The sequence below is a fragment of the Delphinapterus leucas genome, chromosome 19 (assembly GCF_059928025.1).
Source record: "Delphinapterus leucas isolate spDelLeu-1000000601 "Yukka" chromosome 19, BTC_Dleu_Yukka2, whole genome shotgun sequence".
NCBI lineage: Eukaryota > Metazoa > Chordata > Mammalia > Artiodactyla > Monodontidae > Delphinapterus > Delphinapterus leucas.
In genome coordinates, this window is record NC_143147.1 from 41,366,818 (window position 1) to 41,383,227 (window position 16,410).

Genomic DNA, 16,410 nt, shown 5'->3' on the forward strand with positions numbered 1-16,410 from the left:
TCACTGTTTATATTTGTTATTCTCTATACTGTCTCTTTGAAAGGGAAATTAATAGCAATTCTCATTTGCTTCAGTGAAAAGATAAATGTTGGTATATTAGTGTTTGGATTTACTTATTTGTTTTTCTATACCTAGGAAACTGGGAAGAACTGGTGAAGTACTTGCAGATGGCCCGTAAGAAGGCTCGTGAATCCTATGTGGAGACAGAATTGATATTTGCACTGGCTAAAACAAACCGCCTTGCAGAGTTAGAAGAGTTCATCAATGGGCCAAATAACGCTCATATCCAGCAAGTGGGTTTCCTGTTCCGATTTTTTTTTTAGGAGTGTAAAAATAGTTGAGCAACTTCATTAGCTTAGTAGGATCAACAAGTGGCAACTGAAAGTTTCTAAGGAAAAATATTGTTTCTTAGTATTAAATTGAGTTGTAACTTTGGAAAGAAGATTAAGTTTAGGCTTACTGAAAATGGTTTTTGTTTTTTTTTTCAGGTTGGTGACCGCTGTTATGATGAAAAAATGTATGATGCTGCTAAGTTGTTGTACAATAATGTTTCCAATTTTGGACGCTTGGCATCTACTCTGGTTCACCTGGGTGAATATCAGGCAGCTGTTGATGGAGCTAGGAAAGCTAACAGTACTCGAACATGGAAAGAGGTAATGTAAACAACAGTTTGGGTGAAGAATTAAGATGCTATTTAGGAATGTTCTTTAAACTGATTAATTGAATTAACCAGCCATGTTTACACTTGAGTTCACATAATTGCAATTCTTTAAATTGTAGGTCTGCTTTGCCTGTGTAGATGGGAAAGAGTTCCGTCTCGCTCAAATGTGTGGGCTTCATATTGTAGTACATGCAGATGAATTGGAGGAACTTATCAACTACTATCAGGTAATTAACTGAGTCTTTTGTATTAACTGAGATCTTTTGCCACAGATATTCTTGTCTTTAATTGCATTTTTCTCTTATTTAGGATCGTGGATACTTTGAAGAGCTGATAACCATGTTGGAAGCAGCACTGGGACTTGAGCGAGCTCATATGGGGATGTTCACCGAATTAGCTATTCTGTATTCTAAGTTTAAGCCACAGAAAATGAGGGAGCACCTGGAGCTGTTCTGGTCCAGAGTGAACATTCCTAAGGTAACCAACCTTTAATTTTAAGGCAACTCTGTAGCTAAAATGAATACTTTAATTTTAATTAAGAGAAAGGGTTTTTTTTTGCTGTTAATTAGAATTAGAGACCCCTGTCTATCTAAAGCAATTAAATCTTTCTTATGCAGGTGCTAAGAGCTGCAGAACAAGCTCATCTTTGGGCAGAATTGGTGTTTTTGTATGACAAGTACGAAGAATATGATAATGCCATAATTACCATGATGAATCATCCGACTGATGCGTGGAAAGAAGGGCAGTTCAAAGATATCATTACCAAGGTGTGTACCTTCTTCAGAAGAGAAAGTCTTCTTCAGAAGAGAAAGAGAAAGCTCATTAGGAAGTAACTCTACCTCATGTATGGATTTTTGCTGTTTTAGGTTGCCAATGTGGAACTATACTACAGAGCAATACAATTCTACTTAGAATTCAAGCCACTGTTGTTAAATGATTTGCTGATGGTGCTGTCTCCACGGTTGGATCATACTCGTGCAGTCAATTATTTCAGCAAGGTAATAATTTTTAAAACCTCAAAACTTCATAGCAAGGAGCTAAGACATTCTTGGATAACTTTTGTCCATGGAACTTTAGCAATGTACGACATTTGTAACAAACTCTTATTTTAAAGGTTAAACAGCTACCACTGGTGAAACCATATTTGCGTTCAGTCCAGAACCACAACAACAAATCTGTGAATGAATCACTGAACAACCTCTTTATTACAGAAGAAGATTATCAGGTAAAACTTTTTGGTTCTTTCATGTATTCTCAAAACTCAGGTTATCATTGAGTTGTAAAGTTGGTATGTTCTGCAGTAAAAACAAAAAGCCCATCATCCCTTAGGACTGTAAATAGTAGGTACTTGAGTGCCACAGATCTAAATTTAGTGAAGTTTTCAGGATTGGTAAATCTGATGTCTCCTAATTAAATGCCAAGTTTGCAGAATTCTGCTTAGATCTTGTCCAAGTTAATGCTTTAGAAAAATACCTAAACATCTAGACTGTAGACTGAGTTGAAAAAGTTTTGGAGCTCTTAAACTAGTCCATAAAACTTACACAGTATTAACTCTTTTAGTCACTCTTTTTCTTGCCCAAGAGCATATTAGTACCTGTCTTTTAGTAAACTTTCCCTTGTGAAGGATTTTGCAAAAACAGAATTAAAGTTAAGGTTAAGCTAGTTGCCTTTGTCTTTCTCTTACTGTCAACATGGTTTTTTTTCAGTCTCAGATCCCATGCTGATCTCTATGACTGAATATCATGTTGAGTTGTATCAGGAGTTTACCTAGAGCATAAAACCTTACCCTCCAGATTACAAATCCTTCCAATTTCATAACCATTCGCGTTAGTCCTTGATACTGAAAACTTTGGAGAAAAACATGGTACCTTTAGAAATTTTATAGTGCCTTGAAGGACTTTATTGTTAAACAGTTAGATTGAGGAATGTTGATACTTGTTCATATTACAACTTTGCGGTTTGATTCTTGAATCTAGGCTGTCGTATTACAATAATGGCTCACTGATCAAGTCATATTATACATATATATCATGTAAGGTATTGATCATATTACATACAGTCAGTCATATACAGTAATGGCTCATTGATCAAGAACGGTGGGACATAAAATTTAAACTAAAATGAAGTACTGGTTTGGCATTTGAATGGCTTTGTTTTATTTTTTAAGGCTCTGCGAACATCGATAGATGCTTATGACAACTTTGACAATATCTCGCTTGCTCAGCGTTTGGAAAAACATGAACTCATTGAGTTCAGAAGAATTGCTGCTTATCTCTTCAAAGGCAACAATCGCTGGAAACAGAGTGTGGAGCTGTGCAAGAAAGATAGCCTGTACAAGGTGAATAAAGTTGGTGGGGGTGGGGCTCTTAAGCCAAATACTAGATGATCTGTGTTAACCCTGGAATGGTATATTATAAGTGGTTATGGTCTATAAAAGTATTAGTTTCTGCAAGTATGAGAACTGCCTTTAAGCTCCTGCTTGAGGAGATGATAATTAAGTCGATTTCTTGATTCTGGAGGCTGTCTTATGTTTATGTCAAACGTCTCTTTGTTTTAAAAAAAAAAAAAAAAAAAAAGCTTTACCCTGTCTTTTCCTTTTCTTTCAGGAAATCCTTAATTTAAATGATATAACTGGGAGGTTTTTTCCCCATTGTATTACTTAGTTTACCAGTTCAGTGTATTTGAATTTAATGTTTGACCTTTATCCTTTCCTTTAAATAGGATGCAATGCAGTATGCCTCTGAATCTAAAGATACTGAGTTGGCTGAAGAACTCCTACAGTGGTTTTTGCAGGAAGAAAAAAGAGAGTGCTTTGGAGCTTGTCTCTTTACTTGTTATGATCTTTTAAGGCCAGATGTTGTCCTGGAAACTGCATGGAGGCACAATATCATGGATTTTGCCATGCCCTATTTCATCCAGGTCATGAAGGAATACCTGACAAAGGTAATGGCACCTCTGAGAACTAATTATCTTGAGGATATGTAAAATTCCATGTACAGACTTTGTTTTCAAATGTTTTTTTCTCTAGTAGAAGTAATTTAGTTGATCATAAAATATTCCTATCCTCCAGTAATTTTTAATATCTCACAAATGACATTGAATGGAAAGGGAACTCAAACATAACTTGTCAGAATGTTTACCCTCAGAATACCTCAGAATGTATTTCTGAGGGGCGAATAGTATTATGTCCATGTTGTATGGGTTTTTTTGTTTTTGTTTTTTTTTTAATGTTTGATAGAAACCTTTTTGTCAAAATAATGTCTTCCTCAAATCAATTCTTGTAACTCAGATGACCATAACTTAGTAGTGTAGATTCCCTTCTGTTTGGTCGGTTCTTGACTTTAATATGTATGTCTGTTTCCCCTAGGGAAGCTACACCTATATTCTTAATAACCTGTTAATCTTCTCAATATTTTGATAGTTTAACCCCTTATTTAAAAATATTGTAGGAGGTTAACAATTAATGACACATTTCGTAAAAGTGCATTAAACAAGCTGGGGGTATAATCATATTATAAAATTCACTTATTCATCTTAATGTCCATTTTTGATGTTAAGATGTTTTTTACTTACCCCTGTCCTCAACAGTTACTAGCTTTCATACTATAGAACATATTTAAATGGTCCTAAAGAATCCATTTTGTCAAAGCAAAACATGCTTATTAAAATCAGAGTTTCATATCTGATCTCTTCAAAATGCCTGAGTTAAAGTGGGGGGAAGAGCACTACTAACAACCCCCAGTATAACTGAATATTTCCTTGGGCTGCCATCTAATTAGATATCATGTGTTAGTTATAATTTTTTAAGAATTAACATTTTCTGTGTATAAACTGCTTAAAGTCCAGTGTAAGAGGAAAAACATTCACCTTGTGTCTTAGCCATAGATGAGAATGGCTTCTTTTCTTATGCATAATGCCAACTTGTGAGACCTGGCTCTAAGCTGCTGTTAACCGAAGTGCTGTAAATTTTACTAGTGATTAAGCTGCTTTCTTTCACACTGACTCTAGCATAAACTCTTCTGCGATAAGCTCTGAAGTTAAAAAAAAAAAAAAAAATTCTAAGTTTTGCTTCCAGTATGCCCTTTATTTTCACTTTTCTCATACCTTTTTTAGTGGTTAGATGTTTCTCCCCTAAACCTTTGTTGCTGATTCTACCTTTTTATGCTCAATATGGAATTTGATTTTTTTCTAAGCTGCACCTTCTGAATTCCTTTGCAGGTTGATGCAATAAAGGAAAAGGTGAAAGTTGATTCTTTTCCATCTTTAAGTCTGGAGGACTAAGTCTAAGGAATTTGCATGATTTTTTTTCCTTCCTTTTCTACACTGCTGCTGCTGCTTTTTCCCCCGATAAATTTTCACTAAAGCCTCTGCAAGTCCCTTGAAACATAACTATAATAGAGCTCTAGGACATTAGTAGATGTTTGCTACTAATCGGCTAATAGGCTTTAGGAAGGGCAGGAGGCTAATCAGTAGTTGGTTCACAGTCTCTCTTAAATATATTATTAAAAACTGAGCATGTTGAGTTTCCATATTAATTCCAAAGTTTCAGGAAATTTCTCTTCCCTGTCAGGGTATCTGGACCATAATAGGATTTTCTCAATACTCGAAGTAAAATTAAACAGCCTCTGGTTTTATTTTGTAAGCGTGCCTGACAGTTGCTGAATTTATATATGTATATACATGCCCTAAAAGGCTTTTTGGGGTTTTTTGGTATTGAAGGACTGTGATCCAGTTTCTGATCTCTTGATTCTTACTAATTTTTTGCTGAAAGTAGATACGAGAGATACTAGCTGCTTCCGAAGAGACTTTCCTCATGTTTCTCCAGGTGTCCAGTTCTTATGGTGCTAGTCCATTTTCAAGAGGAATCAAAACTTTTAAAACCATCAGAGTAGCTTGCTGTAATTGTTGCTAAGCAACATGGATTATTTCTGTATATAATGAAACAATATTAACTTATACTTTCTGTAATAAGGTACATCTCTGAAGCTACAAATTTGCTCTTATCCATCCGTTGGCTTGTCCAAGGTCAAATTTAGGTACCTTTTGGTCACTGCTTCCTTCATTGGCTTGTCTCCATCCCAGTATAAATGAAACAAACTTAACAAACTTACCTCTGGTATCAAATTGTGGTGAGAAAAGGGTGGGAAGGTAAAGGACAGTTGAAACAATTTAAAAGAATTTGGAGGGGGGACAGTGCCTTGGAATTATGTTGAACCAAACTGGAGTCACCATTGGAACTTAGGGCAAACCTGAGTAAAATGCATCGTGTGTGAGGCCCTTCAGCAGCTAGTAAGCAAGGCAGTTAGAAAGCGTGTGTGTGAAAAATAGGTAATTGAACTGCAGTGTTATGCATTGTTTTAAATCAAGCATGTACAACAGTCATTGCAATTACATCATACTACTTTTGAAACTCTTAAAGCATTGCTGTGGGCTGTGTGTGTTTCTTGAGAGCCTGTATAGAAACAGTCATCTTCAGATCTCACTTCTTGCTTCAGTACTTTTGCCTTTTTTTCATGCACACATACACCAAAGTAACTGACTGCATGTTAACTTTTCCTCTGCAGCATATTGCAGTCTTTGTGGAAAAGCCTTTTACATTATAGTGAATTTTCAGTAGTACAGATGGAACTGAACTCAGTGACATGCTTACCTGTAATTTTTCTTTTTTAATCCAAGGATCAGAAACTTTTGTTACAGCTCTTAACAAAAGCTTGTGTTCATAAAAGCCTTCTCTGCTTTTCTTTTTTGAGCAGTCTAAATTGGGTCAGTGGAAACAATAATTGGATGTTGCTGTGCCAGAGGCTGTCCCATGAAATAGAAAAATCAAAAATTTTTTTGCTTAGCTTGATATTACTCCTTCAAAGTTGTTACTTTTTGTTTCGTCCCTATGCCCAACCTGCCCATGTCTGTGCCTGGGCATTGTGACATTGCTAGCTCTTCTAAGTCTTTAATGTACTTCTGTAATAGGACTTCTGTCTTCAACATCTGACTCAGACATTAACTTTTAAACACGTGTTCACTTTAGATTCCTTTCCTTGAAAGTCTGGAAATGTATTATGCAGTGGTGGTTTTTTGTTGTTGTTTGATTTTTCTTAGAAGTTATTAACATACACTCATCCATATTTTTTTTTGTATAACCTCTTTAGCTATACTTACAGTTTTGTGTAACTATTTAGGTTAACGAAACCCCATCTGACTGCCCTTGATGGCACAAACTGTGCTTTAAATTATAAAGCTGCAGTAATTTTTGTTTTAAGTTTGGGTGCCAAACAGTGGGTATTTCTCATGGTACTTATACTGCATAGTAGTCTTTAATTTGATATTGGGGTAATTTGTAACACATGAGCACTTAGGTTATAAAATAGAAAAATGGTATACAAAAGCAAACTAACCCATCTTCCTAGGGTAGAAAAACCACATTTTATCTGAAGATGTCTAGAGTCTACCTGAGCTTACTTTTCTCACATTTTGCTCCCTGACAAATTAGGATGGATTAGACCCACATTTATGGTATTTAATAGAAACAGTAAAAATATGTATAAAATACTGTCCTAACCTTAATGGCCTATGTGAGGATTGAAACACTATTTTAAATAATTTCAGATAGAGACTAGGCGCTGCTTTAACCTTTTTGGGACCCAGTCTATAGTAGCCTTTTCACTGAAGTCTGCATGTCTTTTTTTGTGAGTGATTTTTCACTATTGCCTTTTTTGAAGAACATGCAGTGAACATTCATTAAAAAGTTCTTTCCTGCACTCTGCCTCCCCATCTCAGCGCACTTAGGACTTTGAAAGCCACTATAATAGATAACATTGAGATCTGAAGTTTAGTTTTACTTCAAGTATAATGATAGACCAACTATAAGACTTTTAAATACAGTCTAAGAGACAGATATAGTACAGTTTAAAAGGTAAATGGAAGTGGTATGGTGGAGATTCCCTAATCCCAGTGTCCTAATGTCATTCTCCCCAGTCCTTCACAGAATTCCAGATTCAAATCATGTTAGTCCTAGAAGGAACTCTGTAGATTATCTCATTCAACTGACTCACTACATAGACAAGGAAATTTGAGGGTCAGTACAATGGTTTGCCAGGGTCACACAACTAGTTAGTGGAAGGATCTATGTATTCCAGCTCTTTTCTTCCACTAATATATTTGGACTCCTCTACAGTATTATTTCTGTCTGATACTATCCAGTTTTACTTAGAATGGCTAGCATATAGTAGCCACTTGCTTCTTTGGCTTAATTAAAAGCAAAAAATGTCTTCCTCAAAGAAGTTGGGGGAAAATCAGGCATTCCTAGTTCCTTCTTAGAAAATAGAGCATCAACACATGCAGCCTGTCTTTATATAAAAAGATTGAATATGGAGCCACTTGAATCTTAAACTTCAGTCCGCACGTAATCAATATTGACAGAAGCTGTGCACAGTTGGCAAAAGATAGCTCATTCTGCACAAGTGCTTATCCAGTCACTAGACTCATTTCACTTTTTTGAATACCATTTCCTTTGGGGAGGGAAGTCTTGCCAGGTCATGAGTTCATTATTATTATCTTTGATAGGGTTTAAACTTCATTTGAGAAAGTGGTTCCTTCTCGTTGTCTCCCTCCCTCAGGCTGGCTGCATCCTAGCATGCCCAGTTTTAGCCTGGCGTGAGCTTTTATGGCATTTATAAATCCCTCCTTCCTGAGGGTTTATAATGACAGTGCTAAAAATCACCTTGACTGAAGTATGAACATTGCCATTGAATTTGAGGGGGGCTGAGAATGTTCTTTCTACTCTAGTCTGTTTTATTTTGACAAAATTTAACATACTAAGGCTTTTCCACTTTCTGCCATAAACTAGGTTTATAATACTTTTGAGGTGCTAATTACCATTACCTGTTTTTCTCCAGGTGGATAAATTAGATGCTTCAGAATCACTGAGAAAAGAAGAAGAACAAGCTACAGAGACTCAACCTATTGTTTATGGTAATCTCTTTCTCTCTTTAACCTCACAGAAATATAGTAGACAAACAGTTCATTCTGTGGGGATTCTATCTCAAAATAGAAATGTAGTAAGCTCTAAAGTGCAAAAAGCTCACTGAGTTAAGGAATAAGTCTATTATTTTTTTTCTGAAAACAGTCTTAAAGCGGGCATTGACATTATTCACTAAGATGATTTTTTTTTTCTTTCTGTTGCTTTACTCACTAAGATAATCTTAAATGCAAAGGTGATCTCAAAAAACAGTCAGTTGGGGCTTCCCTGGTGGCGCAGTCGTTGGGAGTCCGCCTGCCAATGCAGGGGACACAGGTTCGTGCCCTGGTCCGGGAAGATCCCACATGCTGCGGAGCGGCTGGGCCCGTGAGCCATGGCCGCTGGGCCTGCGCGTCCGGGGTGTGTGCTCCGCAGGGGGAGAGGCCACAACAGTGAGAGGCCCGCGTACCACCAAAAAAAAAAAAAAAAAAAGTCAGTTGAGATCATAACCTAATTTACCTAATGCCTGGTCACTGATTGCTTATTCATGAATTACTGAGAAAGATGTGTTGGTGAGCTCAATTTTCAGAAGTACAAAAGGTGAGAGAACATGCCAAGGTCATCTTAAGTATGCTTTACAGAAATAGTACATCTCTTTAAATTCTGACTAGGACAGAGAACTGGATAGCGTTTCCATTTGAGAACTTTCCAGAGAGATAGGATCTTCAGACTCTCAGTGAATATTTAAGGCAATTTAATTTCTTCTTACATGTGCCTTTCTGAAATACTTCCCCTTTCCATTTCACTCACGGTGAACAGATTGATTTGAGCAACGAATTTGAAGGGTATAGTTTACAGCACTTTAAGCAGGTGGTGTTGGGAGGAGGGTATAAAATTATGGCTGCTGTATCTCAACCTGCTAAAGGAAATGATAGTATACAAATCTCTTATGCCATTATCTCCTTTTTACTATAGATAAGGACTTTGGGAATTTAGAGGACAGGGTAGTTTTGATAAAGTTGGAGAACATAAAGTAGATTCTTAGAGATGGGAGCAAGATGTTTGACATATTTGATACAGGAAACAGTAGAAACAGAAACAGGGTGGATGTAATAATTGGGGGGCATCTACTGAATTTGGCTTATCTTCAGGGTATTTAAATGCATAGTCCTTGTAGGCAGTTGAAAATGGGGTTGAGCCAAGGACAGCTGTGACAGTGCCACCTTCTCACCATTCCACCTGCCCAGCCGGCTAAGGAGAGGCATGATGTTGGCACTACTCTGGCACTTCTTTCAAGCCTCTCCTTCCCTCCCCCTCAATTGTCTTGAAGTCTCTGCTGTTTGTCAGAGATTTGCAGACTCATGGGGTTTTTCTTTGTTGTTCTTGTTTTCTCATCATTCCATTGTGATACTAAGAAACTAAGAAGCTTAATGAAAAAATAAAATGCTTATGTTGTTAAAAAAAAAAAGAAAATGGTGTTGAAATTTCAAGGTAGATGTCAGTATCAAGGTTAGAAGTGTTTTTTTAATAAACTGCTGGTTCCTGAAGAGTTCACTCACTGAAGACCGTTTTGGTTGTTATTCACAAAAAGGAGAGACATGAGGTCACTTGTGGGAGAAATCTCGCCCTAGGTTTACGTTATAGTGGGAGATTAAGAGTAGTACCTCTTTTGCAGGGGGTGGGGAGAGGTGTTAGGTGTATTCTCCCTCTAAATAAGCCAGGTTCTCAACAGGTCGTTTCCTGTATGTGTCAATAACTATTTAAACGTCATGAGAGTGTTAACTTAGTATTTGAAAGAGGTTGTATCCTCTAATGTATTTCACACCTAATGCATATTTGAATATGCCTTGTCTTTGACTTCTTTTTTTTTTTTAGTACTGGATACTTTGCTAGAAATGCATTTGGTTTTGTTACCATTTAGACGTGTCCAAATCAGGAATTTAAATCTAACTATAAAAGTTCAGTTGTGTTAAAAATATATCTGTTAAAAAATTGTTCCCCTGTGCTAATTATATTGTCACCAAATAAAATGTGCAAACACCATGTGGTGATAGGCTTATTGCTAGATGTCTTGCCTAAGCATGTCGAGCATGCATGTGCTTATTGCTTTAAATGATGTATGAAGTAACATAATCACTGTTACAGTTCTGGCCTTCAGCCCTGCACGGTTTTTGTTGGCTGTTTAGGCAGGACCCTTCTCAGGGTGACTGTCATGGTGAAATTGAGACAGGCAGAAGTGCCCCCACAAAATTCATTCAAAGTAGAATGAATTATGTTGCTAGAGTAGGGAGACTGGGGTGTGATCATCCTACGATGCTAACAGTTTCTCCCACCTCCTTGCCCCCCACCCCTGCTCCTTTTTGTTTTCTTCTGTAGGTCAGCCCCAGTTGATGCTGACAGCAGGACCCAGTGTTGCAGTCCCTCCCCAGGCACCTTTTGGTTATGGTTATACTGCACCACCCTATGGGCAGCCACAGCCTGGCTTTGGGTACAGCATGTGAGACGGAAAGCTGATCCTGTAGTCGCCTATTTTCGTACCGAAACATCGTCTCTACCCGCTTCTCAGTTTATAACGGGGGAAAACAGGCACATGTTCTTGTAACCTTTATTTCATGAAGGACTACTTTTTGTTTCTAACTGTAAACTTGGATCACGTATGTTAAAAGCTTATTTCACATTCCACATCATTTTAGAATTTATTTTCAAAGGGGAATAGTTTCAGTGTTTTATTCACTTGGGCTTTTTTTCTTCCCCCTCATTCTTTGAAGAAGTGCTTAATATTCAATCTGTTGTGAAGAACCTGATTTGCACTCCGTAGTGTTTAAAGAAAAAAAAAAAACTCTAATATTGAATCTCTTAAATTTAGTGTATGTAAACAGCTTACAGTATGTATTGTCTAAATGCATTTAAATCTCTTTTATTCAAAGAAAAGCTAAAGCAGAGATATTGGTATGTGACCATGCAAGACTGTCAATGCCAACAAAGACAACACTAATCGGCATATCCTACACTGGACTGCAGTGCTCTCCAGATCGTTTGAAAAATGCAGTACAGACAACTTGCCTGACTTAAATGAGCGTAAAAGGCCCTCTAACCTATGCAGGTTTCCTCATTACACATATAGAAAATGCTAGTGTGGTTTTGCTCACTTCATATGTAACAGGTGCCCTTATGTTGTGCTGTATCCTGTGCTTTTTTTGTGGGACCATTCCATTCAGGAGCAAAGAGCACCATGATTCCAATCTGTGTGTATTTACTAACCCTTCCCTGAGGTTTGTGTATGTTGGATATTGTGGTGTTTTAGATCACTGAGTGTACAGAAGAAAGAATTCAAACAAAATATTGCTGTTCTTCAGTTTTGTTTGTGGAATTTGAAATTACTCAAATTTAAAATAAATTACTGGACTGTGGAAATAACATGTAGAATGGCAGTTTTACTTAAATATCTCTCAAACTTAAACCAAATGAACCATTTCATATTGGATACTGAGGCAGTATAAGAAGGCATGAGAGCAGAAGTGGAATGAAGATTGGGATGTGTGAAAACACTGCATTACACTGCGTGCACTCCAGTAGTTAATAAGGTACATGCAGTTGTCTAAAGAACCAGTCAGTGCTGAAGTGGGCTACACTTCTACTACCTCCATCATTTTAACCGAGGGGGCACTTTAGGTGTTTATCTAAGCATTTCATTTATGAAGAGATCATGGATGTTAAATTATATTGAAGTAAGACTATACAAGCATGTAGTTAACATGCTGTTCCTCAGCATGAATTGTAAAGGCCCCCAAATTGTGGGTATTTTAAGTTGATTTCTTTTAAACCAGTGTTTGAATTCAAGTTTTTTTGCTTATGGCTGAGAATGTTACTCTAAGTTCATTTCACTGTTAATTCTCAATAGTTAGAGCCCCCTAACCTAGCTTTGTATTGCTCTGTAACTCTAGGTCAAGCCATTGACCATAAACTCCACAGAACGTTTTTTTAAAACTTAGAACTCCTGCTTTTCCCCACCTTCACCTCCCCCCAACCCCTCAATATTCCTATAGGAAATTATAGTATTAGTTGAAAAAATCCCTTTTCCTTCCTTGGCTTGTCGTAGGGAAAACACCTTGCTGCTCAGGTCCTGGGCATCCTGTTGTTTCTCCTGGATCTCAGCCCCCTTCCTTCATCTTTGTCAAAATCAAGAGATTTTTCTCTTTTCCCTTCCCAGTTAATAGAAACAAGCTAAAATACTTTAGTAAAGGTTTTCTTACAGCATACTTGAGGTTTTTTTGTTTGTTTTTTGAAGCCTTGTTTTAATCTGGTGCTATGTCTGTGATACTGAGTTGCCCCTTAAAACCATCCATAATGGGCTACAGTAGAAAGGGAAACTGATGCAGCATATAACTTAGGTTCAAATTGAGAGCAAGCTGAACTTCTGAGCTTGTTCCTTCACCTGTAAGTTAACACTATGAGTAATTTTCAGGATTATTTGTAGGAGTATGTTTAAATTACAAAACACCTAGCTCAATACTGGGCAGTAGTAAGTGCTGTACAATAAGAGACAATGAATTGGTAATAAACTGTAATTTAAGGGATCTTCCCTAACTTTCCTCTGAATAGGATGATGGTCGATGGTCTGGGAGAAGGAACTAAAAACAAAACCAAGAGTACTAAGAGTTCTTTACCACTCTCTAAAGGTAACTAAAACAGGAGGGAAGAAGGGGAAAGAGATTCATAGGAAACTTTTCAGGAGGTAAACATGCTTTCAGTTATCTGCCTCCCTAGGAAGAACACTTCTTCCTCTTCCTCCCTAGTATCCAAATATAGACATTATACCAAAAAAAAATCTGATAATTGTTGACAGTCATTTCAGCAGACATTGGTACAATAGCAAGAGACTGATGATCTCCAAGTAGGGCTGCTTTAATTTTCCATAAATTGATTTAGTCACGCAGATATTCTCACTGTTGTGCAGGGGTCCCCAACACCTGGGGACCTGTTAGGAATGGGGCCTCACAGCAGGAGGTGAGCAGTGGGTGAGAGAGTGAAGCTTCACCTGTATTTACAGCCACTCCCCATTGCTCGCATTACCACCTGAACTCCACCTCCTGTCAGATCAGAAGCAGCATTAGATTCTCATAGGAGCATGAACCCTACTGTGAACTGTGCATGCAAGGGATCTAGGTTGCGTGTTCCTTGTGAGAATCTAATGCCTGATGATCTGAGGTGGAGCTGAGACAGTGATGCTAGCGCTGGGGAGCGGCTGCAAGTACAGATTATTAGCAGAGAGGTTTGACTGCAGACTCTCATCAAAACCCTATGAGTGGCAAGTGACAACAAGCTCAGGGCTCCCAGTGATTCTGCATTATAGAGAGCTGTATAATTATTTCATTATATATTACAATATAATAATAAAGTGCACAATAAATGTAATGTGTGTGAATCATCCCAAAACCACCCCCTGCCCCCACCCCAGTCCGTTTAAAAATTATCTTCCATGAAACCAGTCCCTCGTGCCAAAAAGGTTGGGGACCGCTGCTGTAGCGGCTCTCAAACTTCTTCTTAGGATCCTATTTATACTCAAATTACTGAAGATCCCAAAGAGCTCTAGTTTATGTGGGGTTTTATCTATTCATACTTACTGTATTTTAGTAGTTAAAACAATTTTTTAAACTATTAACCATTTAAATATGACTAATAAACTCATTGAACGTTAACGTAAGCAATGATGAATTAACCATATTTCCCCAACCAAAAGTCAAGCAAGAAGGATGGCATTGTACTATTTTTTACAAGTTTCTTTAAAGTTTGTTGTAACAGAAGACTGCTGGACTCTCGTAACTACTTCTGCATTCAATCTGTTATGTTTTGAAGTATATGAAGAAAATCTGGCCTCATACAGATATTTAATAAGGAAAGGAAGGAGTATTTTAATAGCCTTTCCAGATACTTGGTGGTTAGTTGAAGTGTGGACTCTGAAATCATGAAGGTGAACTTTTTGTAGTTATATCTGCCAAACATCCAGGTCTGGTTAACTAGATTTTGTCAGTTCTTGCAAGTAAAAATGTTTGATGACAAAAGCAGCCAGTTCAGCTCAGGACTCAGCCACAAGTGTTTTTCCTCAAGATGACAGTCACACTTCAGTGTGCACCAGAAGCATTTGATGTTACATAAAATATAAAAACAAACAGTCAAGGATCAAATTTAATAATTTTTTACTGCTTCTTCAAGGACATGAAGTGAAATTTTTTAAACTAAGTGTAGGGCAGTGAAAACTACAATGACTACTTGTACAGGTAGGTGCCCCTGCCTTGATTTGTGAAAGGTGCCGGCAGTATTACCCACCATTGCTTTTTTATCATCACTGCAAATGTCAAAACAGTGGAAAAGGAAAAGAATGTATTAGGAAAATTGTTTTGACCCCCTGCAAGTGTCTTAGAGACCCCAAGGGCTCTGCAGAGTATACTTTGTGAACCATAAGATTATGAACCCTATAAAATAAATACGAAAGTACAGGTGAGCTAGAAAACAAACATGATGTTTCCATAACTAACTACCAGAATTTGTGTACTCTTCATCCTAGTAGATACGCCATGATTTATTACAATTCCTTATATCAGCCACGGCAGACCATCCTGTTGGGAATGCACTTTTGAACCTAGAACCTCGGTCTCTGAGGCAAGCCTCAGAAATTACCGAAGCCAGAATCATACATTTAGGATTGGGTTCTCTTCAGCTCAGTTACATGCTGTTGCATCACTTTCCAATCCGGTATAAACATTCTATTTAGAAACAGCTGCTATTGTAGCATCCTTCACAGTTGCAATTTCTTCTGTGCTGTCAGATGCCAGTGTAAACTATAAAACTGACAAAATAGAACCTTTAAGACTGGCTGCAGTAGTCTTTAGTGTTCTGCCCAGACTCCACTGACCTTAGAGCTTGCGGTTGTGCTATATTACTGCCTATGTTGAAGTTAACTGCTAACTAATGCTAATTGCTGAAGTTAACCATGGAGAGCTGCAGTCACTTAACATGTGCCTGTTACCAATATTCTCCCTGACATCATCATAGTTCTTAGGGATATACTGAAATTAGAAATCCTGTCAGGATCCCTTTTTGCAAAAAAGCAATCAGGAAGCTATGTGGCTCTTGGGAGCTGGAACCTTCATATTCTGGGCAGCTGGTATAACGTAATTATTGGAATTATGTCATGCTAAGTGTATAACGATCAAAAGGGAAATAAGGTGCCCTTAAATAATTGTCCAGTTCTTAAGTTCTAGGTAAAGAAATAGTGGGATGTTGGGCTAAGCTACATTCACTTTACAATTACCATAAATTCTTAAGTGGGCCCATTATCACCTTCAAGGTCCATACAAGTCACTTCGCAAGTTTCAACGCCTTCATTGTTTGTTAGGAAAGGGGGGGAACTAAAGAGGTGTAGGACCGCTGCTGAGAAACTTTAGCCAGTGTGGGTTAGGGAGTGAACATGAAACACAGCACGGGTGGGTTATATCAGTGCTATAAAACCTCAGCTTTAAGACAAATCCACAAAGTTAGATTTTAAACCCATGATCTATTAATAATATAGGCAGTCATACAAAAACTGAAGGCAGGAAAAACAAACTACAGTTTGCACCTAATGGTAGTACCCCTGACCCCTGATCCTCCAAGGTGGGTAATAGAAGAGCTATTAACACACCAAGGGACCAAACCACACATAGGAAATGCTGTTTCCCACCTCGTAATCAATTTTATTGTGACCTTTGCCTCTCATCTTAAATATTTCTTGTTTCAGCACCCATTTCTTGAACCA

General features: G+C 37.6%; 1 protein-coding gene across 2 annotated transcripts in view; it reads left to right on the forward strand.

Moving 5' to 3' along the window:
* Window positions 1–16,410, forward strand: part of CLTC (clathrin heavy chain) — a 66,379-nt gene that overhangs the window by 49,219 nt on the left and 750 nt on the right. The window contains exons 22-32 of one of the 2 annotated variants that reach the window (XM_022552573.3): window positions 136–293; window positions 489–653; window positions 781–888; window positions 971–1,138; window positions 1,279–1,428; window positions 1,528–1,659; window positions 1,776–1,886; window positions 2,829–2,999; window positions 3,383–3,604; window positions 8,554–8,629; window positions 10,992–12,032. In XM_022552573.3, the coding sequence (XP_022408281.1) occupies window positions 136–293; window positions 489–653; window positions 781–888; window positions 971–1,138; window positions 1,279–1,428; window positions 1,528–1,659; window positions 1,776–1,886; window positions 2,829–2,999; window positions 3,383–3,604; window positions 8,554–8,629; window positions 10,992–11,116 (1,586 nt within the window). In that variant the 3' untranslated portion in view covers window positions 11,117–12,032. Of the gene's footprint in view, window positions 1–135; window positions 294–488; window positions 654–780; window positions 889–970; window positions 1,139–1,278; window positions 1,429–1,527; window positions 1,660–1,775; window positions 1,887–2,828; window positions 3,000–3,382; window positions 3,605–8,553; window positions 8,630–10,991; window positions 12,033–16,410 lie in introns of those variants that run through there. The other variant, XM_022552574.3, reaches the window with a different exon arrangement.